This window comes from Blennius ocellaris (assembly GCF_963422515.1).
Source record: "Blennius ocellaris genome assembly, chromosome: 20".
Classification (NCBI taxonomy): domain Eukaryota; kingdom Metazoa; phylum Chordata; class Actinopteri; order Blenniiformes; family Blenniidae; genus Blennius; species Blennius ocellaris.
The window spans coordinates 14,387,550-14,414,753 of NC_137669.1; the positions used below are offsets into that span (position 1 = coordinate 14,387,550).

General features: G+C 45.6%; 1 protein-coding gene across 1 annotated transcript; it reads left to right on the forward strand.

Annotated features, from left to right (window-relative positions):
• Positions 1-295: 295 nt before the first annotated feature.
• On the forward strand, positions 296-26,803 carry pum1 (pumilio RNA-binding family member 1). Its single transcript, XM_080515814.1, has 24 exons — positions 296-335; positions 2,788-2,853; positions 4,205-4,377; positions 8,705-8,827; positions 9,297-9,365; positions 10,353-10,458; positions 12,166-12,359; positions 12,488-12,660; positions 12,775-13,039; positions 13,132-13,225; positions 14,015-14,113; positions 14,238-14,380; positions 14,690-14,828; positions 15,004-15,138; positions 15,546-15,845; positions 15,967-16,209; positions 17,285-17,555; positions 19,734-19,863; positions 19,996-20,130; positions 22,054-22,191; positions 22,899-23,024; positions 23,240-23,361; positions 23,927-24,119; positions 25,008-26,803. Exons 2-24 carry the CDS (start codon positions 2,808-2,810, stop codon positions 25,137-25,139), a joined length of 3,549 nt encoding a protein of 1,182 aa, XP_080371940.1. The 5' UTR covers positions 296-335; positions 2,788-2,807; the 3' UTR covers positions 25,140-26,803.
• The last annotated feature ends 401 nt before the right edge of the window (positions 26,804-27,204 follow it).

Here is a 27,204-nt window from a genome sequence, read left to right on the forward strand (position 1 = left end):
GTTTGCTTTTGTATTTCCCTGCACTTGTCAGACATTAGGTAAAAAACTAATAATAAAAAAAATACAAAACAAACACATCGCGCTCCCATAACAAAGGCACCGGTCCGGTGTGGCCCTCCATCCCCTCCCGCTCCGGTGTGCACCCCCCCCCCCCACTCCCCCCCTCCTCCTCCCCTCCCGGTTGGCGCAATGAACCGTACGCTCTCTCTCATCCCTTCCCGGCATGCAGCGCTCTCGCCTGCTCCTCCGTCGAGCCGCCATGTTGTCGGAGTGAAAGCCTGGGGTGTCAGAGAGAAACTGGGGCCGAAATCCGCGACCATCCACCCTCTCCGCCGGTGAGTAGCGCCCCGTTGCCGGTCGCGGTGAAGGCGAGCGTCATTTAGCGACGCGTCGGTGCCGGTATTGTGGCCATGGCGGCCCGGGGGGACGGAGAGAACGGGAGTATTTGGCGGGGCTTGTCGCGGCTCGCCTCCCTTTCTGTCGCTCGCCTCCTTCCTCCCGTTGTGTCGGTCTTCCGCTCCAGACAGCTCTCGGGCCTTTGTTAGCATCCGCGTCACCGGGACCTGTGCGGCTGCAGGCGCGGCAGACAGGTGGAGACCCCCACCCCCCCCAGAGAGGGGGGGAGGGGACGGGGGCGGGTGGGTATATTAGCAGCACGGTAACAATATTAGCACACTGTCGCAGCCGTTAAAAACAATACACCGATTCCGCGTTCGGCCGCCGGTTCGCCCGGGCTGAGCTTGTGTCGGAGGCCGTGTTATTGTTGGGAGACACGGGGCAGTGAACCCTTCGGTGGCAGTTCCCGGTCAGGCGCGAGGCGACGCGGATGCACGGCTGGGACCCCCCCTTCCCCCCCCCCCCGCTCCTCTTCCTCCGGTAAATGTCACAAAGCAGCCCGCCGGAGCACAACCCACGTCTCGTGTTTTCGTTTTGATGTGTCACGTCTGCGGGCAGAGGGGGGCCGTGGAGACGACCAGGCGTTATCTGCTGCTCGCATTGTCACACCCCTCGTCTGATGCCCGGTTTGCGGTGGATCGATACCCCCTCCACCCACCCTACCCCGGTAAACTGGATCATTAACCCGGTCAGACCCGACGTGAACCTGCCGCACACCGAGCCGTGTGGAGCCGCCTCTCTCTCTCTCTCTCTCTCTCTCCCCGGGGGGGGTTAATGGCCGGGCTGCGCTGGATTTCCGGGTGTTTCTGTGGCCCGTTCGCAGCGGCGAGAATGGAGAGCGAACGTTTCCTTGTTGCTGGACGGTGGAGCAGGAAAACAAAAGACACAGGCTGCATGTGTGGAGGATCACTTGGCAGCCTGGTTTGTTTGTGTCTTTTGGGATCGCAGTTTTATTTTTATTTTATTTATTTTTTGATTGCCTTTGTGGAAGGGGTGTGTGTTGCACGGTGCTTCCAGCAGAAAGCTGCATGTGTTTTGAAACATCCACGGTGTCACTGTGTCTCTCGCAGGTAATTACTGTGTGTGGCTCGGTGAAAAGGAACTGCTTGTAATTTCCTCCCAGCCTGTAGGGACACTAATGCGAAGCTGCTCGTTTTAAACAAGAGATTCAGTGCCTTGTTGGACAAGGAGAAGGTTGTAAAATACAAATTACAGCCTTCATACTGTTGTTCGCCGTGTTGCCCCAATCCCACCAAACTGCGAATCCGGTCTTTACGCCCAGGTGAAGTCACATCGGACCTTTTCCTCTTTTCCCAAAACCAGAGCGTCGCGTTCGTTAACATTTCACGGCGATTTGTGATTTGCAAAGCTTGTTACTTGTGCCTAACGTGGATGTAAATTGAAGCAGGAGTTTGAAATGTTGTTGTTCCGTCTTTGCAACTTCTGGCTGCCTCCTTCTGGGGGTTTCCGCGAGGCGTTTTTGTTTAAATGGGTGAATTAAATTGAGTTTTAAAGGCAAAGGCGAAGCATGTTATTGTGCAATATCAACATGGAAACATCCGAGTGGTTCCAGATTTATTCTCTCATACGGCCGATGTAATTACTTGCTCACTTATGGTTTAAAGACGATTCAGGAGACCTGGAAGTAATATGTGCCCCCCCACAACCACCCCACACACAGAGTCTTGACATCAACCTCATGGAGCCTTTATGGGATTACATGATATAACCATCAGAGTCTATGCTCGTTTATGAAATGTGTTTTTATGTTATTTTTATGCAAAATAACTATTTTTTGACATTGAATAATTGATTCATTTAAATGTGGTCACACTGAATCCTTGTGTTTATTCACTCTGCAGTGCAATGGAGACAGATTAGAGCTACTTTGTGAGGGTTGTTTGTACTAAAACCTGTTTCCTATTCTTGCCCGTTACTGTCCTTTAGATCAAATGCCACGAAACTAAACTCTTCATCACATATGGCTGCACCCAAGTTCTCCTCAGCTTATGGGATTTAAAAAAAAACATTTTTATTGTTATTAAATGTGGCTTGTAACGTGCATTTAATAGTGTGACAGCTGAATGTGTTCACTGGTAGTGGTGTAACATGTCAGCTGTTAACATATGACTGGTTGCAGTTGTCTGCAGTCGAGCTTGTATGTGGTTTCATAACGTGCACGGCCCTGCAGACGAGACACCTTGAAGCAGATGAAGGTAACTCATCAGTGACCCGCCAGACGTCTGAGCTGTGTTTTTTCAAATACAGTTCAGGGACGGGGCCACTTCTCAATGTTTCACTGGGTGCCTGTTTGGGGGAAGAAAAAGAAAAGAAAAAATTCATCTTTATGGTCACTTTGATTGGCATTCATACTGGTTTGTGTTGTTTCAGCCAAAGACAGAAGTGCTGTAATGTTTACAGTATGTCATGCTGCTGCAGAGAGAGACGAGTTGGCAGGTAAATCACCTGCTGCTTCTCTGGTTTCTATGTGTTGATCCCAGCTCTCTGGTTCAGATTTTTTTTTTTTTCTCTATCAAGTAGCTTTATTGGCAGAGTTGTCCCTTTGACCAAACACTGTTAGACCTTCAGTGAGATTAACTTTAGCGCTCTATTAGCCGTTAGCAGGAGACCCAGATTACGGTTACAAACCACCGTAGACACGTGATCGTTCAGCTTTCATGGCTAGCAAAGTTGTTGGGATGTGTTGATGTCAAATATAAAATTGAACTAAAGATGTTTTTTTTTCCTAACATTTTCCCAAAACTGGAACATTAATAGGCGTTTCGCCATCATGAAGCTGGTTTTTATTGCCATGGTAATAGACGGCATTACCTCTACTCTGCCAAATAAACTGGCACCTCAACGTCCATTGGCACGTGTGAGTTGTTGAGATTCCTTTTCAGCATCTCCAGTGCGTTGTGAAACGTGGGCTGCCGCTCCTATTTTAGACAAACTTTGAATGAGCGTTGGCTTCATTTCCACAGAATAATTAGGGATTTTTGTCATTATTGTGAGATTCAGGAAGTGAGAGATTACGTGAACAGCAGCAGTGACGCAGGCCTCGCCTCAACCAACGTGTAACCGTTAAGAGGACACGCATTATTTGATAACCAAATTGCAGTCTTTCATTGATAATGTAGCACAGTATGGATAGTTTGTCTCTGATGTGATTTAATTACCGTGAACTTGAGCAGAACGACAGTACAAACCACAGTTCTGCCTTAATGACAGAAAAAGCATCATTGTGGAGTATTGACTTCATTACTCCGGCATGTTGCACCCCTCTAACAAGATTTTAGGTTGTTACAGCCAAGTATGGACACGCCTGACAGCCATAGGTTCATTAGCCGCAGTTTCTTTTAGCTGCAAAGTCTATACAACAGCCTTCCCACACTAACCCACTTTTACAAAAGATTATTTTAGATTTTAAGGAACAAAAAAAAAGAAAGATCAGGCTTTTGATTGTGGCACTCCCTCTTGTATTTTGTTCTCCTTTCTCACCAAGGCACACGGACCAGATGTTCTTTTGAACTTCAGCATTTAATTGAATCTTCAAATATTAAATTTAAAAAAAAAAATGTTCTAATTGGTGCATTCCAAACACAAAATTATGTCTGTAATGTTAAGCTGCTGTAAATAAACTCTGACCCTTGTGCTTAGGCTCCATGAGGACGCCATCCTGTGTGATAAGAGTCTTTTGCACAATGCCTTGAACCGCGATTTGCATGTGACAGGTGTGTGTGTGTGTGTGTGTGTGTGTGTGTCTCTCTCTCTCTCTCTCTCTCTCTCTCTCTCCTCCTGTGGACAGGCTGTGGTGGAATGAGCAGTGTGTGTGTGTTGAAGAGGAAAGCAGTGCTCTGGCAGGATTCATTCAGCCCCCACCATAGAAGTACATCTCCCAGCATGCCCGTGGTGCTGAGCAGCGGAGGACATGCCCCTCCAACTGGGCAGACCCCTCAGGCCACGCCCCCGAGCCAGCAGGTAAGCCCAGCGTCTGGACACCTCCGACGACTTTCCGTCAGAACATGAGCAAATTTCCCTTCAACACTGGAACGGGGTTAGTTGCAGTGAGATGTGCAGTAAACTTTAACGGTCGTACAAGGTTCATGGATAAAAAAAAAAGTGCAGCCGCCTGCTCAGGTTGTTAATAAAGCTCAACGTACTCTGTGATAGATGCTTTATAGTTCCTCTCGCTAGTAAAAGCATGGCGCTGGTTGATCAGTTTGAACGCTCAACTGTGAAGCTACACCGGCAGGAAATGGTAGTTTACTTCTCTGGTACGTTACCAGAGCTGCAGGAACACTGAAAACAATACGATGTACTGAGAACGCCGCAGCAACACTGTGACACTGTTAAAACTGTCACAAGAGCTCACTTCTTCTCTCAAAGTTGTGGGCGAGATATTTGTGGACAAACGATGGAAGTGGAGATACAAACTCGACTTACAAAAGGTTTTTTTTTTTCTTCTTCCCCTCACTATAAAGTAACGCTGATGGAAATGTACTGGAAGAATAAAAGTAGAGGGGAACCGTTTGAAGGACACGTCTACCGGCTGTTTCTGTTCTTTCATCCTATAACTTCAAACGTCTGTCTTCAGTGAAGAGCGTGTGATGCCGCTCTGCTGTCGGTGTTATCTGCTTCACTACCGACAATACATCCAATCGGCGTCTTTCTCGGTGGCCATCCCTCCACCTCTTGTCTGATTCTTTCAAATCTTTTGTTTTTAATGTCAGTTTTGTATCAAATACACTGAATATCATCTTTCATATGTTTCTGTTCGACCCATTTCGACTAAAAGCAGTAAAAGCAGTCATAACAATACTCAACACAGTGACACAAAATGGTCAAACTTCTTTAAATCTATATCTATAATCAAACTGAAGGAACTTAAGAGCAAACGTATTGTGAAAAGTTATCAGATGAAACATATTAGGGTTTTTTCCCCTGTACTGTATATTTGTTCTTTTCTTAGTCACAAATGTCATTGAGCGTAGATTGTAGGTATTCCAAGGGCCTGTACTACGACACTGGATTTTCTCTTATCAAGATAACTTCAAGGATTAACCCTGGGTTTTTTCCGTACTACAACGCTCGTTCACTTCTTACCGGGTTAAGTCAACCCGGTGACTTGCTCTAGAACTCTAACCTGCTCCCGAGCAGTTTAGAGTTCCCAGTAAGATCACTTTGAACGTAAACGATTGTGATCAGTTCATTGTTCCTGTGCCAAGAGTCGAGGAGAGTATTGTAGAGCCTTTTGACAAATAAAAATAAATCCATGTCACTGAGGCTTTAAAGGATGTTTTTGTTCTTGTTCTTGATTTGTTCCAAGTCTGTTTATCTCCACGAGGGTTGATCTGTAATAATGAGGTTATTAACACTGGTTGCGCCTGACAGAATTGCAGAAACATGAATTAATGAAACACATAACTACTCATGCCACTGCTGTGATGAATGGGGGGGGGGGGGGGGGGGGGGGGGTCAGCCAGCCTCAAAACAACTGGATGGAAAATACAAACTAAAAGAAGAACACTACCGAGGAAATTCTGGCCGACACGGTTCTGCCGTAATAAAGTGAAATTGAGTGATCAGAGAGCTGCGCTGTCTGTTTATATTGCCCGATGAATTGATCACGTATAATCTCATGAAGTCACGCATTAACAAGTGAGGAATGTTCTGACTTTGGACGCGTCAGCAGCTTTTACCCTGGTGGATGTGTTTTATTTGTTAATATTCTCCGAGAACAATTGCTCCTTTAGTAATCTGTAGGCCTGCTGGGTTTCTCAGTGTGTGATTGGTCAAACGCTGCAAACTCCGCCCCTTTCACGCGAACGCACACTGATCCTGAAGGGAAAACACAGGTTTGAACTAGCGAGTTGATAACCGGCGTCGTGTTTCTGCTAATCTGGATCCCGGCGTGGTATGGGAGAGATATCCTGGATATGTTTTATCACGGGTCGTAGTACAGGCCCCGGGTTTGAATCCCAGGCCGTGAGAGTATCGGCTGTAAAAACTAGTCGAGGCAGCGTTGCAAGTTGTTAATCCTCCTGTAAAAAAATGAGCAGCCACATTTACTCGTCATGTAAATTGCAGATCTCTTCAAGGAGCTACAAAATCCTCCATGCAGACTTCATTACGTGTCGTATTCACTGAAGTACAACGATTGAACAGTAGAAAAACAACCTTCCGAGCCGTGAGAGCATTATGGTGAAGTGTGCTCAGGCACCCTACTAGACGCCTCTTTTAAGTGGTATTGTTCACTTTATTTCTGTTCTGCCAGTCCTGCAGGCCATTTTACAGACTTGACTTTTATTAGGATGTGTCACACACGGCTCAAGGGTTAATTATCGTGACCAACCTTTTCATTTTCAAACTGAACCTTCCAACGGCTCCTTCTGATGTCGAGGTATGAAAAGACAGGAGTTCTCTTTGTCAAACTGATGTATGATTATCAACAAACCAAAAACTGGACACGTTACTGAAGCCTGTCTTCAAACAGCTAACAATGTACTAAGTAATGAGAAACCGAAAGAATTCATACGTGTTGAAATTAAATGTAGTTTTTGGCAAGGTCTCTTGTGTCTATGGTATTTATCTATAATACATTTTTCAGTCTTTCCACCTTTTTGCCAGTTAAAATAGCTTTTATTACATGGATTGTAAAAACTGAACAGGCAATGATCTGTGCCTGCCAAAAACTGATAGAACAGGATGCAGTGAACCGGAGTTAAAATAAAAACAGTTTTTCCAACAGGAAATGAAACTCACTTTCAATGAAGCAGCTTAAAATGTATAAGTGAGTTTACAGTTGCTCTAAATGTTGGTCCCTTCACATAAAAGCTTGTTTGTTGTCCCATTATTAGCAGTGTTGACATCTGGGATGTGTCTGATCACACTGTTTCTGATCAATTGTGATTAGACTTCTGTTATATTTTTCTTAAAGTTACCTTAAACTTACCCAATACATTGTCATGGGCCTATTTCTCCACGCAAATTGGAAGTTTCTTTTCTTAATTTTATGGTTCAGTTTTCGCTAATGCAAAACTCATACTTGAGAAGATGAGATAAATACATTTGATAAATAAATGAAATTGAAATGCTTTGTGGCTGCAAGATGAACGCCGTGCCAATATTTACATCGTGGAGCAGGGAGGGGGTGGCGGATTTGAAATCGTTGCCTTTGTGATGAGCAAACTGCAACATTTCACACCGAGATTCGACTTCATTTTTTGATTTATCGTCCAGTTTTCGGGCCAAATTGATGGTTATGTTCAAAGTTAAGATTGTGAATTCAAACCCTCCACAGAAGGGTGTGCAAATAGAAGCACTGGAATGTGTCCGATTGGAAAAACGTTTCCGACAAGACAAAATAATGTTTGAACAAAATAAGAGACAAAAACTGACATGAATAAATGCTGTGGCTGCTGACTCGGATATTATGTGGAAATAAGTCGGAATAAGAAATTATCCAGCAATTTATTTTTTGAGAAGCCATTCCAGGTCTCTCTTGTATTTCGTCGTAAACCAATTTCTTTTTCTTTTTGACCCATCAGACCATGTGAACCGTTTGATCCCTCTCTCCCACCAGACGTTCAAAACTTTCAGACCCCGGGCAATTAAATCCGCCCTCAGAAGTTTTTTTATTATTATTTAAACAATCCTACTCACGCTGAATATCATTGTGCTGCTGTGAACGCCACAGTGTTTAATTTGTGATATTATAGACGTTTAACTACTGAGTTATGTGCGTGTTGAAAGGTCCTTTTTAATTATTCTGACTGCTGCTCTTACACAGGCCACGTGCATTTTATTTTGCACAAACAAACAAATGCCAATGAATGAAACGGTTACAGTCCTGCTCCTGGTCTTGCCTGCAAAGTTGGCGGTGGCCAGTTCACACTGAATAAAACATGTCATAAAACTAATGGAAGTTTTCATTATTTTTCATTGTTGTCACTTTGAAGTGTTTCCCACATTAGACTTTATACAGGGAAACAGCCAAACAATGATTTGTGAGATTATGTCGTCACATAACAAAGGATAATTTTGCCATTTTCATGACTAATCCTGGGGGAGGAGAAGAAAAGAAACAGTTTAAAGCTTTCTGATAAGTAACAATTTAGTTTGACCGACATCTGGGAGACGTGTCCTCCTGCACGCTTTGCGTGTAGAGCAGAGGACTCCAACCAGCTGTTTCCAGTTCATGTTTACTACTTATTCTTTGAAGAGTACATCAAGATTACACTAGATTTTCTGCTTTTACTTGTGTACTGCTACCAGTAGGTAACTCGCGTGTGTGTGTCTCTCCAAGGGTGTGGCAGGCGCTGGACGTTCCCAGGACGACGCCATGGTAGATTATTTCTTCCAGCGGCAACATGGTGAACAGCCCGGCAAACACCGCTGGCCCACCGGAGACAACATCCATGACAGCCAGGTGAGCGAGCACAAGTGTGTGTGTGTGTGTGTGTGTGTGTGTGTGTGTGTGTGTGTGTGTGTGTGTGTGTGTGTGTGTGTGTGTGTGTGTGTGTGTGTGTGTGTGTGTGTGTGTGTGTGTGTGTGTGTGTGTGTGTGTGTGTGTGTGTGTGTGTGTGTGTGTGTGTGTAACACGCTGATGCCGTTTGTCCTTACTCAGCCGTTTTCTCAGCTTGACTGAAGCCATATTTGGTTATAACAGTTTATTGAGGAATGTAAACCGAGCACAATGCTGTTAAGTTCTTCCCGTCCAACTTTCTCCTTTAATGGCCCAAATGAAAGTAGTGCAGCTTTATTTGATGACAATAAATTTCACCTTTTAACTGGTCTTAGATTTTTAGTTTCTGCTTCTCCAGCGTTGATTGCTAATGAACTCAAGTGAATAAAGTTGGTCTCTTGGTTGATATGTGGCTGGCTCTCTGTGTGTGCAGGTTCGCTCCATGGACGAGCTGAACCATGACTTCCAGGCCCTGGCCCTGGAGGGGCGCGCCATGGGAGAGGTAAGAAATGACGGTCCAGGTTAAGTGGTTTTTGGAAAATCAAGACCAAAGGGACTTTTCTGAGTTGATCACCTGATGACAGTCTTATGACTGATGGTAGCTGCGTGCTATCGGTTAAATTGTGGGTTTTTCTTTTTAGTTTGAAATGAGTTTTAACAGGGTCAGAGGCAGAATGCCGACACGTTATAATAACATTTGGTTAAAAAGCCACTTGGTGGATGAGACGGTCGAACTTGAATAGCAGGAAATGGTTTGCATGGAAATAATCTCTTAAAGACCAGATGAACCTAAACGGAAATGCTTTTTTAGTTCAGGATGAATAGACTTGTTGATTGTTTCTATGAAAACAGAGACTCCATTCCAGCCTGGGGTTTCTTTTAGGTTAGATTTTTTTTCCCCCTCATTCATACTCCTGATGTAAAGACTTTATATTCACACTTGTCACTTCATTGGAAACACTTTTACCAGATTTAATATGATCCAGTACAGCCAATAAATGTCATACATTTTGAATTTGTTGATTCCAGTAATGGATTGATCGAACTATTAAAATCAACTGATTTGAGTAGTTTTCCTCTATCGTCCGAGATTTTAGTCCCATGTTGGCAAAAGATAGAAATCAACTAAAGGTTTGGAGGGAAAAGGGTGTTTTTGAGCCGTGGAGATAAAGGAATATATTGCCAGAAAATCATCAATCAGCAGATTTTAGGTAAAACCAGCCATGACACTTATTATAGGGGAACTATCCAATGAGTCTAAGAAAAGACTCGTGATGCTTTTTATCTTTGGTTCATCCTTCAGTTTGAAATGACTTATTTGGGTAGAGTGTGTGCGGTCAAAGTACTTTAAACATGACTGAACGTCTGAATTTAGGTAGAAAAGGCCCAGTTATACAAATGTATTTCCCATTTGCAGAGTGGCAACTTGACCCTTTTTTTTTTTCTTTTTCTTTTACACCCGTTTCTTCTGTCTTGGTTGTTTCTGCAGCAGCTGCTCACTGGGAAGAAGTTCTGGGAGACGGATGACTCCGGGAAGGACGGACCAAAAGGGATCTTCCTGGACCAGTGGAGGGACAGCGCGTGGGGGGCCTCAGGTACAAACCAGTCTGTGAAACGCTGTCGGGGCTCCTGTGAATGCAGGGCAGTCGAGAAAGAACAAAGCGCCAAACCCAATCGTCGTCCGGAGTTAGAAACTATATATTTAGATTTTTGCCACAATCAAACACTGACGTCAAAGCGGCTCTTATGTTCTCCCAGATGATGATGATTATACTGGAGGTTTCAGCTCCGTCAGATCAACACAGCGAAGTTATTTCTGTAGACATGATGACAAAGGAAATGTTGCTTTATTATAGAAGCAAGGTGACGTCACTCTTGCAGCAGTTCAATGCTGCGATAAAGGAGACTATGTAAAAGTTCATTTGGAGAGCAAAGTAGCCTTTAAGACATCATTTCATATAACTTTATAACTCCAAGTCACATTTCTACTGCTCAATTACAGAAAAATCTAAAACATGTTACACCAAATAGTCTGAGAACTTTGTGATGAAAGATGTTTTTATTTTTTTTTTAATCTTTCTAGTAGTTTTCTTTTTTCTTTTTTACAACAAATTAACACACTGTGATTTAAACGGATAGGTCAAAAGGTAAAAGGTTAATTCCACGTAATGTTTTGGACGACAGAAAATAAACAGCATCAATAATGAATGAACTTAAGTCAAATTGGCTTCTACATCCCGAACAATAGTCCATGATCGTCTGTTGTCTTGTATAACAAGGCAAAGCTAACTTATCCCGGTAAAAACAAATAGTTAAATTAGAGAAAATTATAAATAAAAGAAAACAACTGAAGGAAACATAGAGAAGGTTTGTCTGTGTGAGGGTAGTTAGTGGGTGAATGGTCGTGTTGGATAAGTACTCTGACGGGTTTTCATGTTTCATTGAAACAACTCGGATTTGTGAGTGAAAACTCAAATCTTTTCTATTTCAATATGCGTTAGGGCCTCATTAAGCTGTTGTGTGAAGGCGGCAGAGCGTGTTTCCATTAAAACAAGACAAGCCGTCTGGCCAGCAGCGTTGAAAAGGCGATTACTCGGCGCTTCGTCACAGAAAGACGAGGTGTTGTAATTGTCGTGGATCCAAACGGTGCAGTTCAGGGCCAAGATCCATCTCAAGCACCGTAGCAAGGCTGTCAAAACAAATTTGCAGCCAGACGCCTGTGAGATTTGGACAAAAACAAAACTGTGGTTGGCAGGTGACTGTTGACACCGATTGCAACTGTCTCTGGTGCCTGGCTAGATTTTAGTGCAGTGCCTTCTCAACAGAACCTTGCATTGCCCAACACGTATTGAGGATTTGTGAATTGGCTTATGAATTTGGGCCCATCTGATGTCTGATATTGACACTCCTGTGTCCTCCTCCCAGGTTTGCCTCAGTTTGGTCCTCTGGTTAGGGTTGGGTGAGTCAGGGGAGTTGCAGATCACCGAGATAGAGCGAGAGTCAATCAGAGACACGGGCGGCTTGAAGAGAATGGAAGAAGTGAGAGTCGTGCAGTTGGAGAAAGTTAAGACATCCAGTAGCCAGTGTTTACGTTGATTCTGGTACTTGTTTGGCGTGTTAAAGTGTAAATAAGCAATAAGCTCCTGAGAGGTTTAAAAAATTATAAAAAACAGCCCCGACATCATCACGTGTCTGTAGCTGTCCAATTCACACCTGAGCAGTTTGTGGAACAAATATACCTTTCTGCCGTATACCACTGACCTGGAGGAGGAATTAATTAGTCCCTTTCCCTCTTCTGACAGATCACTCGGTTTCTCAGCCAATCATGGTGTCCCGTCGGCCAGGGCAGGGCTTCCATGGCGGCGGAGAGGTCGGAGTGGGCTCGGTGATGTCACCGCGGTCTGAAAGTGGAGGGTTGGGGGTCAGCATGGTGGAGTATGTCCTGTCCTCCTCGCCAGCGGACAAACTGGACTCCTGCCTCCGGAAAGGACCATACGTACGTTTCCATGCATCGTCTTAACGTCCCGCCCCATGTCCTAATGTCCTAATGGGAGGTGGTGGTGGTGATTATTTTTTTGTTTTCTAACTGTAACCTCCATTTCTTCTCTTCTCTCCGCCACACAGGGGCAGCGCGATGGAGAGGTGGAAGAGGAGAAGAGGGAGAAGCCAAAGACGACGTTTGAGGGCGAGAAACTAAAAGAGTTAGTAGAAAGTGAATCTGACGTCATCAATGACGTCATCAACCCAAATGGGCTGCCGGTCCAGAATGGCCTCGACGTCGATGTCAAAGAATTCGGGTACGACTGAGAGGACCCCCGCTCTGCACCTCGTCATAGAGATACTCCTGCTACTCCGTAGGCACCTTTCAACCTCTCTCTCGCTCTCTCTCTCTCTCTCTCTCTCTCCTGCAGTCGTCCCCCGGGCAACATGCCGGTGCCGGGCCCCGAGGGCGACCTGCTGGGAGGTGTCGGGGGTGTCGGGGCAGAGGGCCTGGCACCCCTGGGAGGCGGAGGAGGCCCCAAACCTCCTGAGGACTTCTCCAGCGTGGACCAAGGTGGTGTCACCATGGACCCCATGGAGTCGGTGATGGAGCCGCTTCAGTTTGACTACAACTCTCAGATGCCCATGGACTCTGCGCCCACTGTGGGCTTATTCGATTACACTAACCAGCAGCAGGTAAGAAGCTGCAGTCGGTCGCACGCCTTCGCTCGACTCCAAGCAGACTCCAGTGGCGTTAAGTGACTCGCCTGTCGTTGTGGTGTTCCCAGCTGTTTCAGAGAAACAACGCCCTCGCAGTGCAACAGTTAACGGCGGCCCAGCAGCAGCAGTACGCACTGGCGGCTGCACAGCAGCCTCACATTGGTAAGAGTCTGCATGTTTGTGTTTGTACAGAGACTGAAATTCAACACGTTTATTCTCGGATTGATACGTTTCTCTGCCGTCACTGTATTTGGTTTTTTTTAATCACTCCATTGTGGTTGTCTGTCGTTCCATACAATTTGGCTTCAGTAAGAACGTAGTAGCAGTGTTAGTGTCACCGGTCTGACAAAGGAGAGAGACGTTCTACTTTGACTTGATTCTTTTGCTTTCATGCATATAGCTGAATGTCTTTCCAGAAGGTTTTCTGAAACATTTCCTCTCCGCTTCATCAAACCAGTGTCGTGTCTCTCTCCTCCTCCTGCTCTGTGAATGTTGTTAATTTACCATGAACGTCTGTCTCCCTTGTACCTGTTAAAGAAATGACTATAAATATATGATTTACAGTGTGGATAGATGGCACAACATAAGCGCTCTGTCTTGGTCATAACCCCTTTCTAACACGGTCCCAAAAGTCCTACCATGATCTTATTTGAAGAGATTCAATATATAATAATACAGACAGGATGTTATTGCAATTTTTTTTTTTTTTTTATCATTTTGGAGCAAAACGTACCGTAAACCAATTCGTGCCGTTAAACTCAAACGGGTACCAATTAATTGAGTTCTTATTTTGGTTTTCTCAAAAGCAGAGTACCCAAATTGTCTTAAATATATCTTTTTATTACACTTTTGTTTCTTAACTCTTGGAGGCTCCATCATTATATTTGTTGCATAATGTAAAACAGTTGGATCTCTCGTCACCTTTTTCCCCCCTCCGTGTGTTTTTTGTAGGTCTGGCCCCGGCGTTTGTGCCCAATCCTTACATCATCAGTGCGGCCCCCCCGGGGACCGACCCTTATGCAGCGGGACTTGCAGCAGCAGCAACGCTTGGTGAGATAAACTCATTTAACACAGTCACTTTTAAATGTTTGTTCTTCCCCAGCTGATCACATCCATGAGCTTGGACTCAGTTCTCCTATGCCTTGACTCCTTTGTGTGTCTCGGTAATGTGCAGGTCCAGCAGTGATGCCTCCTCAATACTATGGTGTGACCCCCTGGGGGGTTTATCCAGCGAACCTCTTCCAGCAGCAGGCTGCTGCAGCCAACAACTCGGCCAATCAGCAGGCTGCAAGCCAGGGCCAGCAAAACCAACAGCAGGTCAGTCGGCTGTTCAACCACAGAGCTAATAATTGTAGCTTTTATAGATGAGAAAGGCCTGGAGCAAGTGCTTCATCCTGCTGCTGCTCATTATTAAGTTTCATTTTTTTTATGCCGATGTATGCACTGTGTTCTCATACTCACAAGTTATTAGATGTCACAGTGGTGTCTTTTTGTGTCGGCAATCTTCTAAACATTAGCCGCAAAAGCTGTAGATGATTCACGCGATTATATACAGCTCGAGTACCGCTTGTTGAAAAACAATCTATTTAGAATTTTTATTACTTTGTTTTTTTATTTTGGTAAAAGGTGATGCGAGCTGGAGGAAACCAGCGACCTTTGACCCCTAGCCAAGGCCAGCAGGGTCAGCAGAATGACCAGCTGGTTGCAGCAGCCGCAGTGAACTCGGCCCTCGCCTTCGGGCAGGGGTTAGCAGCAGGAGTCCCCGGTGAGTGCAGCGCTCTGCTACTCGGTTTTATTACTTTGGAAACGATCCCAATGAACCCGGTTACATCTGCTGTTGCAGCAGTGCTGTTTAAATTTTATTTACCGCCGTCCGCAGGACAGAACCGACATACTTGGACCGATTTCCGGAAACTGAATTTACCTCCCTCTTTCCTCAGGGTACCCAGTCCTGGCGCCTGCAGCCTACTATGACCAGACGGGGGCCCTGGTGGTCAACACTGGAGCTAGAAGTGGCCCTGTCCGCCTCATGGCCCCTGCATCGGTCATCATATCCCCCTCTGCAGCACAAGCAGGTAACACATTTGTATTTCAAAGCACATGGTCTGAATCCTTATGGTGTCTGTTCACAAGACGACTCGTGTGAACAAAACAAGAGATTCCAAATTGTGGCCTTTAACAACATGCTGCGAATATCCTGTTCAAGAGTAGCATGTAATTATGAGATTAGTGGAGTGTACAGTCGAGAGGGAGGGTTAGATTTGTTTGAGGTACTCCCATCAACCTCTACTGTAAGCTATTGTTTGTGAAGAGAAATAAAACAATGAATTGTCATTCACACAGTGAAGCTTTTTAGTGCGACTGTTGATGATTTACAGGGATAGTTTTGAAAGGACACCTCAGTGTTACTGCAAGAGAGCCTTTATTCTGAATTAATGTTTGATCAATTGTCCTCCCCCTTGTGCACCTCTATTCACATCAGTTGCTGCAGCAGCAGCCTCTGCTGGTGGTGCAAACGGTGGTCTCGGCGGTGGGGCCAACGGTCCGTTCCGCGCCATGACATCCCAGCAGCCTCAGCAGCAGGGGGGACCTGGTGGTGCGCTGGGAGGCAGCTCCTTCTATGGATCCTCGTCCCTCAGCTCCTCTTCCCAGAGCTCCTCTCTCTTCTCACAAGGCTCCGGCCAGCCGGGGCCGGGGTCTGCCTCTCTGGGCTTCAGCCAGCCCACCTCATCCTCTCTCGGGGCCACTCTCGGGGCCACGCTCGGAGGCTTTGGCACTGCCGGTAGGACGACAGCCCGTTCAGTCTTTGCTTGTCTTAAAAGGCAATAAACTTTCAGTTCCTCAACAAACAAAAGGAACGCCCCAGTTCTCAAATGCCACGGTGTTTCTTTGCCTCCCCCTAGTGGCCAACTCGAGCGGTGGCAGCGGCTCCAGGCGGGACTCTCTAACAGGCAACAGCGAGCTGTACAAGCGCACACCTTCTAGCCTCACCCCGATCGGACACGGAGGCTTCTACAACGGCACCTTGGGCTTCAGTCCGTCCCCCGGTCCAGTGGGCATGCCCCTACCCAACCAGGGACCCTCCCACTCCCTCACGCCCCCACCCTCCCTGTCCAATCACAGCTCTTCATCCAACCTCAATCTTGGTAAGCAGCTTTCTTTGTTTTGGGTACAATGATTACTTCTGACTAAGGGTGAAGTCCAAATAATTCGCTCTCTGGAGAGGTCGTGATCATAGCGACTTGCTGGAAAGGCTCAGCTTTAGTTGTCGAAAACTTTAAGAATGATCTGCGGTACCAGTTCCACAACCCAACGTCTTTTCACGCTCACATTTTCAATTTGCAAACACAATGTGTCCAGTCCAGTTTGTGAAGCAGCATGTTTCCACACCTTGGAAACACACCCTCTGTGTTTTTCTTCTGTTTTGCATGATTGACAACTGACAAACCCAAGTGTAATGCAAACAATCGTCTAACGTCTTCATGAAGTGGCAATCAAATATACTGACAGCCAAGATGAGGCCTGTGATGGATTACCTTGGCTTTGGCAGGTTTTAAGCATTTGTACGTGTCGTGCTGTGCAAATATGAACTGCAGTGTCTGGCATCTGTTCAACGGAGGAAACTGAGTGCCGAGATCCTTGTCTGCTCTGTGTATAATCACAGAATTCATACTTGTTTTACATTTTTTTCCAACGGTATTAAAAGGCGAGACAATGACTTCACTCGTTCACACTTCATGAGTTGTCCTTCAACATAGATGGGCGCTGTGCAAAATTTGTTAGACTACTTAAAAGCTTGTGTTTTTTTAAAACCGTATCAAACTTTTACCTCATATTTATTTGATAAGATTATGAAATCTTTTTAATAGGATTTTTTTTTTTGAAATTTCAGTTAGTACCAGCTTTGCGTTTTAAGTCATTGCTGCAATCCAGTGCTGTGTTTGTGCTTGCAAAGCTGAAATGTAATTTTTATGATACGCTCTGAAACTTTCCGTGCTGCAGTGTCATTAATTAAGAAAACCCATCTTAACCTCTGCAAGGAACCATCATTTTTATTGGAATAACATAGAGAGGTCTAAGATCATTAATATATGTGATTTAATCCATCCCAACCATGCATGGTGATTTTATGTGCAGAGGTTCTGTTTCGTCACGCAGTTTTAAACAAACTGAAACTGTGTGTTCGTCTTCGTAACAATCCTTTTCTGTCCGACCACACAGGAGGCCTGACCAACGGCAGTGGGCGTTTCATTTCTGCGGCTCCGGGAGCAGAAGCCAAGTACCGCAGCGCCGCCAGCTCGGGCTCCTCCCTCTTCTCGCCCAGCAGCCAGCTGTTCCCGTCGTCACGGCTACGCTACGGCATGTCGGACGTGATGCCATCGGGCCGGAGCCGCCTGCTGGAGGACTTCAGGAACAACCGCTACCCCAACCTGCAGCTTCGGGACATCGCCGGCCACATCATGGAGTTCAGCCAGGACCAGCACGGCAGCAGGTACCACCGATTTATTGGTTTATGAAACCGGCGGTAACATTTAGGGCCAATCCCAATTAAATTTTTACCCCTACGCCTACCCCTTAGCCCTCCACCTCCAAAACGAGGGAAAGTGTGTTTAAAGTGTGCATCTGTAAACGGTTTGTTTCGACGGGTGAATAGCCCTTCCCCTCACCCCTCCGCCTCTGCACAGTAAGGAAATTGGACACCCCTCAGACTCTCGTGAACGCACATTTCAGGGGGGTAGGGGTAAGATGAAGGGCTAAGGGGGAGAAATGAGACGCAGCCTTAGGTCCGTCTCGGGCGTCTCACACTGAACCAGTGACCATCACAAATATGTCCGTCAGTCCCAGAGGCGATATTTGACAGTACAATACACTGCAGTGACAACATTGTGGTATTGCTTCCTGCACGACAGGCGCAATAACATGTCCTTTGTAGCATTTGTCACAATGTCCTGGGACTTTCTTCGGTAGGTCACAATGAAATAGTCATTGACACAATAACAATTGAACTGATGGTAGATTCATCCATGAGGTGTTTTAACTGAATCAATATATTCATCACTGGTTACGATTGGCTGATTGTTGCCGTCTTTATAGTTCAGTTTCTTTGAGCTCACAGTGGTGTCTTTCAACTAGATTTATATGTGACATGTTTTCAACAAATCAATAGTTTTCTATGCTGTCCTCTAGGCGGTGATATAGTGTTTAAAACCTCAACACCTCCTCCCCTTCACACACACCTTCCACACATGATGTGTGGTACAGAGATCCCCCCCGATCCCCGATCTGATTTGCATTCTTTATTTTTAGATATTTTATTATCATTCACTTTGTTTTGCCAGCAAAAGCTGTTAAAATGTTTTCTTGTTGTTTCTGAAACATTAACAGGAATAATCTTTGCAAATGTTCAACTTTTAAAAGTAACTGGAAGATTATAAATTGTGCAGATTTGCGTTCTGCGGGATAAATAATCAGTTTTAACGGCTCCTAATCTCTGCTTGTGTCATTAGTTTGCATCACCCATCTGTGTCTCGATGTGTTAAGGACTTGATAACGGAGAGAGGCAAAAAAAAAAAAGGTTTTATCCAAAGCTCTGGTCTTTTGGTTTGTGGCTATGAGCTGCAGCATGTGAGCTTTTGGTCCTGTCGCATCTAAAATGCAGGTATGATTAGATCTGTCGTTGGTATTCATTGGCAAGCCTTCCTTCCATAACTGATTAAATTTGTGATAGTCAAAAAACAATTAAAGGGGCCCTGAGGCGGTACTGAAGCACAACCCAGATCACAGTTCATGTTGCTTTTCATGTTCGTCAAATAATGTGAACGGGCTGGGTTTGTTAATGTGTTGAGGTCCGAGGCCTCGGGATGTTCTTATCCATCATCGTCCTTCACTGTCGGACATGTTTCATAGTGCGAGGGTGTAAATTCAAGGAGTGTTTTAGACGTGACTCATTCCCCTGAAACACTTTAGGCCACCTTATCTTGATGCCGTGGCCTTTATATCTCGCATTCCTCCAGATAAGAGGAGCAATGTTGTCATTGATCTGTTACCATCTCTGCCTTGTTCCGTGCTACAATCCAGAGACGTTTCTTCGAGGCCACCCTCTGCTCCTGGGCTCCGGCTCTGCCGGGGCTGAACCGGCCGAGCCTCACAAAGTGGACTTTTCCACTGAAATGATCTCGTAACGCACGACCGGGGCCAGCCTGTGCATTCCACACACTTTCTCTCCTCTCCTCAACATCACGGCCTTTATGATTTTTTTTTAATCTGTGCTTCACCTCTCGCACAGCCTGGAAAACTTCAAACTCCCGTCTTTGTGCTTTCTCCACTCTGAATTTCATCTCCTTCCGTCTGACTGTTCCCCTGGGTAGAAGATATAGGAGCACTTTTTTTCCTCTCCATCTCTGTGCATCTCTCTCTCTCTCTCTCACTTTATTGGTTATGTCGCTCTCTGATGTGTTTTTCCTTGGCTTTAATTTCATCCAGACTTTGTAAACCTTCTTTATGTACCGAGTGGATTTTTAGCAGCCTGTATATATTTTCTCATGTGACTTCTTACACGTTGCAGAACCAAATGAAAGTGAATATTTTGCAAAAAGCAAAGTACAAAGGATGTTTGTGTAACGTCTTCAAAAGCCGCGGGTCCTCTCTCTCTCTCTCTCTCCATTTAAAGGTTCATCCAGTTGAAGTTGGAGCGGGCAAGTTCCGCCGAGCGTCAGCTTGTCTTCAGCGAGATCCTCCAGGCGGCCTACCAGCTCATGGTGGATGTCTTTGGAAACTATGTCATCCAGAAGTTCTTTGAGGTATGTCTGCCACCCCGGTCATGAACTGCGTAGCTTCGACACCGACACCGAATTTATAGGAGCCGCGTCATGTTCCAAACAGTTGATCCTGGTTTTGTATTATAGGCTTGTATTTTTTTTTGTACGTTTCAGTTTGGCAGCCTGGACCAGAAGCTCGCTCTTGCAGAGAGGATCCGAGGCCACGTTCTGTCTCTGGCCCTGCAGATGTACGGCTGCAGGGTCATCCAGAAAGCTCTGGAGTTCATCCCCTCAGACCAACAGGTCATTGTAAGTACACGTACCTGTCTGACTGCGAGAGTCTGTGAACAAGAGATCCAGATTGCAGTGAAATGACCTTCGTTCACTTCATTCCGTCTTATCCCTGCGGTGATTTATTGGTTACTGAAAAAGGACAAGCAGAACATTTTTCTTTTTTGGGTAACAATTTTTAAATCATATCTTTTCTCCGTGCGCAGGGTGTATTTGTAAATGAGTTTGTGTTCCTCATTAGCGGTGTAACCGTTTGCACTTGATCTGTATGGACAACCCTCCATGGTCAGGCACTAAGGGGCTCCACGGATTAATTACCCGGCTTATCTGTAATAGTGTGAAATGCAAGTTAACCGCTGCTGTTCTTTTTTACAAAGTCTTGATACACAGTTGCAGTGAGATGTCGGCAAAGCAGCTTAGCAAAAAAAAAAAGTTATCTTGTCTTTTGTCTCAGATATAACTGTATTGGACAGCAGTGAAATATCTCCTCTGGATTTGTTCAACTTCACGATGATGTATTGGCCACGGGTAAAATGTGAAATGTTAAAAATCAAGAAGTTGGTAATTCTATAAAAATATCAAACAGTTTTACTCCGACATGGTTGATTGATGTCACTGCAGAAAACACTGAAAGCGTTTTGCTTAAAAGGGCCGCAGCTCAAATGTACACAGCTCTGAAGGTTAAAAAAAAAAAAAACTCTAATCAAATATTATATGATTCCCAAATGCTGTATAACATTGATCTGCGTCTTTTCTCATCATTTTGGTGGATGGTTTTTAATATTGCACGGCTGGACTTTGGCTCTGACATATATTCATATATTCTGCAATAGTGCTTCATACTGCGTGAGATTCGACATGATGCTCGTTGGAATTATTTTGGTTGTTTACTGGCAAACATCCTTATAATCCTGAAAATGGTTATAATGTGAGAAGGTACTGAAAGTCTTCCTTTGGTCTGTGCTGTGCCCAGTCTGGTAATGGAACCGCGTCAGAGTACATTAGCAAGCGTACAGAGATCGTTCTAGAACAGCGATCGTTCTAGGACTTATTCTATTAAATGTCAAACGTGTGAACGCGCCTTCAGATTTATTAACCATTCGGAGCTCTTCTGCCTCATCTCGTCTTTGTATCGCCGCACCGGATCGGCGTGTTTTGGCAGGTTTTTACAGCGAATGCCCTTCCCAACGCAGGCCTCACTTACTCATCTGGGCTTTAGGGCCGACATTAGAGCTACGCAGGAAGTACCTCTACAATAGCTGGCTACATACTGTTGGGCTGTGACGGCACCTGCGAGGTAGTTAGTGGTCGACGGCCTTGCTCAGGAACCTGAATCCCTCACTAACCTGCAGGCTCCCCATATATAGATTTTTTTTCTTTTTTTTCCCTGATCAGAAAACGATAGTTTATTCCTTGAAACAATGATAAAGCGAAAGCCTTGACTATTTATGATGTATTACACCTGTAGCCCTTTATAGATAACTGTACAGCAAAATGCTGCATCGATGAAAAGGTGCACTCTTCCTGCTGAAGAGGCAGTTTTTTTTATCTGCTTGGTGGGTTTGGAGTTGAAGCTGCCTCGTGGATCAGCAGCTTTTCTTTGCACACTCAATCATCGGCGACGAATGGGGCCTGATGGCGCCTCGGTTGAACCTCACTAATCGCGAAACACCTTGATGAATATTAGCAGGAAATTATTGTCGCCTTAAATGCAGTGCTTTGGAGAAGCTGTGAGGTTTGTGCGCGAGCTCCCAAAGTTATCCATCTCCCCCCCCTAATAGACGCCAGCAGATTTCTCCAGGGCATCTGCTAAAAGCCCCGTGTTATTTGCCGGGCTGTAAGCTCCTGTGAAAAATGGAGGGGGAGTTGGCGAAATGCCTCGAGGCAATATTTGATTCCTCGCAAACAATTACAAGTCCCTCTCCACGTCCTGCCCTGCAGAGTGAGATGGTGCGGGAGCTGGACGGCCACGTGCTCAAGTGTGTGAAGGACCAGAACGGCAACCACGTGGTGCAGAAGTGCATCGAGTGTGTCCAGCCGCACGCGCTGCACTTCATCATCGACGCCTTCAAGGGACAGGTGGGTCTCCTCTGCGCCCCGATCACCAAATATCTCCACCTTCAATCACTGAAGCCTGCCGGGACTGGACTGACATCCATACTCTCTCTCTCTCTCTCTCTCTCGCTCTCTCACCTCTGCCGCCTTAAGGCAGCAAGCATATTGTCACCGCCAAAGTACATAGACACATTTACTGAGTCCTTTTCCACGGACATGGTACGTTTCCTTGACAACAGATACTTCAACCCCGTGACAACAGCCATCATCTGTCCACAAGCTGAATGTTACATTAGCATAAAGTGTTAAAACAAAGATTTGGTGGGTTCCAGCTTGCGCCTGCTGTTTAGTCCACATTAAAGGTTTCACTCTGAGGACTTCAATCAGGATTCTGACACTAAACCGCACTGATTTTTAGATTTCTCTTGCTCTCTCGCTCTCTCGCTCTCTCTCCATCCATCCATTTGCATGTTGTGTAACGGCAAGTTTTTTTACCACCTGGCATTGCCGATTTGTTTGCGTAGCTCAAAAGCGCGTCAGGAATTTGCTTTCCCCTCGCCTTGAGGGGAGGGCTGGGTGTGTGAAAGTATGCCTCTGATAGCGCGGTACCGTTACTCAAGGTACTTTCCGAACGACAACTCGAGCCGAGGCGTCCTCCCTGAGCTCGGCCAGGTGTGCATCTGTGCCCGCGGAGCCACTCCACGACGTGTGATTGTGTGTGTCCCCCACAGGTCTTCGCCCTCTCCACCCATCCCTACGGCTGCAGAGTCATCCAGCGCATTCTCGAACACTGCCTTCCTGAGCAGACGCTGCCTATTCTAGAGGAGCTCCATCAACACACAGAGCAGCTCGTGCAGGTAATGCGCAAATGTGGGGGGGGGAAATAAGCGTCCGCCGGCTCCGTTTACGGTCATTTCCATTTTCCCCGGCGACGCCTCGAGTTGGCTGGAAGTCAGCTCCTCTCCACGGCTCCAGGTTTTCTGAAGCCGGCTGTGTTTGATGTGACGTCAGGCGCCAGCTGTCCACCCCTCAACGCTGTCGCTAATGTTTCTCTGTGATTTGTTTTATTCAGGACCAGTATGGCAACTATGTGATCCAGCACGTTCTGGAACACGGCCGAGCTGAAGATAAGAGTAAAATCGTGGCTGAGATCAGAGGCAACGTTCTGGGACTCAGCCAGCACAAGTTTGCCAGGTAAGTTCCAGTACAAACGACGACACTTTTCAGGCGTCACAGTATCTTTTTTTCTCCTTCTTTCTTTCTCCTGTCTTTGACAAACATTTTTTTTACTCCATTTCTCCACAACTGCAGCCAGCCCCGGAGCTGGCTTTCCATTTCCCTTCTTTTTGTCTCACGTGCCATCGTCACACCACATGGCACGCGGGTTGTTAAGTCGTCCACCGCTGGCGTTTTGCCACGGACTCCGTGGACACGCTCTCCTCGCCGCAATAACCCCCACAACTGTATCATGCAAACCCCGACGCTCACGGCACAGGGTTCTCAATATGGCGAGGATGATGTGAACAGATTGGAAGCTTCTTCCTGCCTACATTTCCTCACATCAATACGAGGGTTTACTTCCACAGGCGCCTCGCATGCTAATTGAAGCACGTCTGTTTTTTGTTTTTTTATAAACGCTTCATATTTAATTGTCTTTTCCTTCTGAATATGACGAAATGTAAATTTCCTCACCTTCTCGTTTGCTGCCGCAACCAAACCCTCCCGGGCTCACGCGTCCCCCACCCCCGTCTTCCCTCAGTAACGTGGTGGAGAAGTGTGTGACCCACGCGTCGCGGGCGGAGCGAGCCGTGCTGATAGACGAAGTGTGCAGCCTGACCGAAGGCCCCCATAGTGCCTTATACACCATGATGAAGGACCAGTACGCCAACTACGTGGTGCAGAAGATGATCGACGTGGCCGAGCCCACGCAGCGCAAGATCGTAATGCATAAGGTTGGTGGAACGGCGAGGCTGCCTACTTTTACAATTAATGGCTCATTTTCCATATTTTAACCACATTTCATGACAGCTTGTGGTGCTGGGAATCATTGATCTCAGACTGGAGTTTAAATAATAAAACTTGTAATAAAACACAAAAAACATTCGGGGGAAGTTGAGCAGTTTGGAGGAATGCAGCTGGAGAATCCACTTTGAGTGAAGTATGTTGGAAATAGAGCTGTGAGAATGTGTTGGAGGACGTGAAGATGGTTGGAGCAGTAGAGGAGCGGGGAGGTGGGGGTGGGGGGAGTGGGAGGAAGGCAGGCAGGCAGACAGCCCACATGTTTCAGATCTTTGAAGATGATTTGCAGAAAAATAGACTTTACTACTCCTGATGGAAACTCTGGTGCCGGCCAGTCAAAACACTTTAAACATGGCGAGTGAATGTTTCCTGGACTTATTTCAATTGGTATTGCTTATCTTTGCTTTAATTACATTTTTGAAACAATACTCCCAATTTTGGAAGAAGAAAAAAAGCAAAACATGATCATTAATCATTGGATTTTCCCAAAGACTTTATTTGTAGTTGTCTTAGCTTTGTGGTTCTAAAACCGAAAACAACCTGAAGTGGTCAGCGGGGGTATGAAGACCCTCTCTGCTGACCTGCCTGCTCATTTGGCTGCACATGAGTTAATCTCACTCTGGTCACTGGTGTCAGCAGTTTCCAGGCAACGGTGCATTAGTTTTGATGCTGCCCTCCCCCCTCCAAAAAAAATAAAAAAAAGATTATCCAGCAGACCTTAACATAAAGGGGGGGTTGTTGATGTTGAGGAGCCGTGACTGTATCCTTTAGGGAAAATAAACTGTCTTATGTTTACCCCCCCCTCCCTCCTCCACACACAGATCCGGCCTCACATTTCCACCCTGAGGAAGTACACGTATGGAAAACACATCCTGGCCAAGCTGGAGAAGTACTACATGAAGAACGGCGTGGACCTGGGTCCTCTCTGCGGCCCGCCTAATGGCATCATGTAAACTGCCCCCCCCCGCTTCTTCCTCCTCCTCCTCCCCCGACCTCTCAGTGCACCTTCCTCATGCTGTCCTGTCCGGCAGCCCCACCCTCCTCGCCCCCTCCTTCAGAGAGCATCATGCCCACTCTCCCCCCCCCTCGTACCACTGTTTCCATGACAACCCTTCGGGAGGAGCCTGTTGCTACAGGCAGCCTTAGTTGTTGATTTTTTTTTCTTTTTTTTCTTTTTTTTCTTTTTTTTTGCTTTACCCCTCCCCCCACCGAGTCCAGGCCTGCTGAACAGGACGGAGGGAAGGAGGACTCCCTTCTTTTTCTTTTGTTTTGTTTCCCTACCAGCTCCTCTTTCCAATGTTTCTGATGAACTCCAAAAAAAAAAAGAAGAAGAAGAAAGAAATCATTACACTTTTTGCTACTGCTGCGCACACAATCCTAGTGTCCCCTCCTCCTCATCCTCCCATCTTGGCTCTTCACCACTAAGAGATGGAACGAGTATTTAATTTGTCTGACGTCACAGAATCATAGACGAATACACACACGCACACACACACGCACACACACACGCCATCAGCTAACCAGCAGACAGATCATTTAGCATGGGAGATTCGTTTTCTGGTCTTGCTTCTATAAATATAACGTGTATACTTGGTGTAGACCTTTGCATATATATATAAATATATATATAAAACTTTGTAGTTTTTCTGGTTTTTGATGTTGAATCTGTATCTATAATGTATCCTAGTAGTGACCACATACTTCTGACTGTATAATTGTACATTTGTAAACCCTTGTAATGTAAAAGTGCTTTACCACCCTTTTTTGGTATGAGAAGGAAAAAAAAAGAAAAAAAAACTCATTTAAAAAACAAAAAAAAACCAACACACACAAAAAAAAACAAACCTGTGCATTTCAGTGTATATTCTCACCTCCTTGGTTGTGACATATGAGTTGTTGTATATTGTAAATTGTAATATCAAATTTTTTTGTTTTGAAAAGCCCTTTCTATACAGCGTAGTACTTGTACAAAGATTCGCCACGCTTGGTTTTATCTTTATCTCGTCACTGCTTAACTTAAGACGTCGAACTCCCACTGACTCCCGATTGGACACGTTCTGTTAGACTTAGTGGTGTCTCCTGGTTTATGTTAAAGGTTTTTATTTTACGTTTGACTTTCTTTTTTTTTTCTTTATTATCTCTTTTTTTTTTTAAACAAACAAAAAAAAAGAATCTTTTTTATAGGAAAGCTTTACCCCGCCAAACGCGTCAAGCCAGTGAGGGAGCCGGCCCGGCTGGGGGAAACGACTCCCGACTCATTTTAAAGCCCCTGACGACCCGTGGCCGTTTCGCGGGGTAAACCTGTGGATTGTACAGAGGAGTTTCTTGTGTTTTTTTTGGCATTTCTCTAGTGCTGTAAGTGCTGTATCATACTGTCCATGTCCTTTTGGGTGAGAGAGGCAGCCCGCCAACGGCGCGGTGTACATTTGGAGCAGCCTTGTGTATATTTACTACGAGCACACCTGTAACCATATGTGTATAGTTAACAGAACCTGTGTATGCTTATTGCCTGGGCAACTATTTTTTGTAACTCCTGTTGTAGATTGTCTCTAAACAATTGTGTGATCTTTATTTTGAAAACCAAACTGAACAAAAAACAAACAAAAAAACTTTGAAAATTGAACCGTCTCGAGTGTGCTTCATTTGAAATGTTGGACAAACTGAGGGTTTTTTTGTTTTTTGTTTTTGTTTTTTGGGTGGGGGGGGGGGGGATCTGTGCCATGGCATCTGTTCCAGTCGTCTGAATGAAAAGTGTCTATGGTGATGAGCCGACAGTCAGAGAGGCGACCGGGCCGCCTGCTCCCGATGTTCCTAATGCTCCCGACGTTCCTGATGCTCCCAATGTTCCTGATGCTCCTAATTCTCCCAATGCTCCCGACGTTCCTAGTGCTCCCGATGTTCCTGATGCTCCCAATGTTCCTGATGCTCCTAATTCTCCCGATGTTCCTGATGTTCCTGATTCTCCTGATGCTCCGCTTTCCCCAGAAGTGTGGCTGATTAATGAGGCTGGCGCCCGAA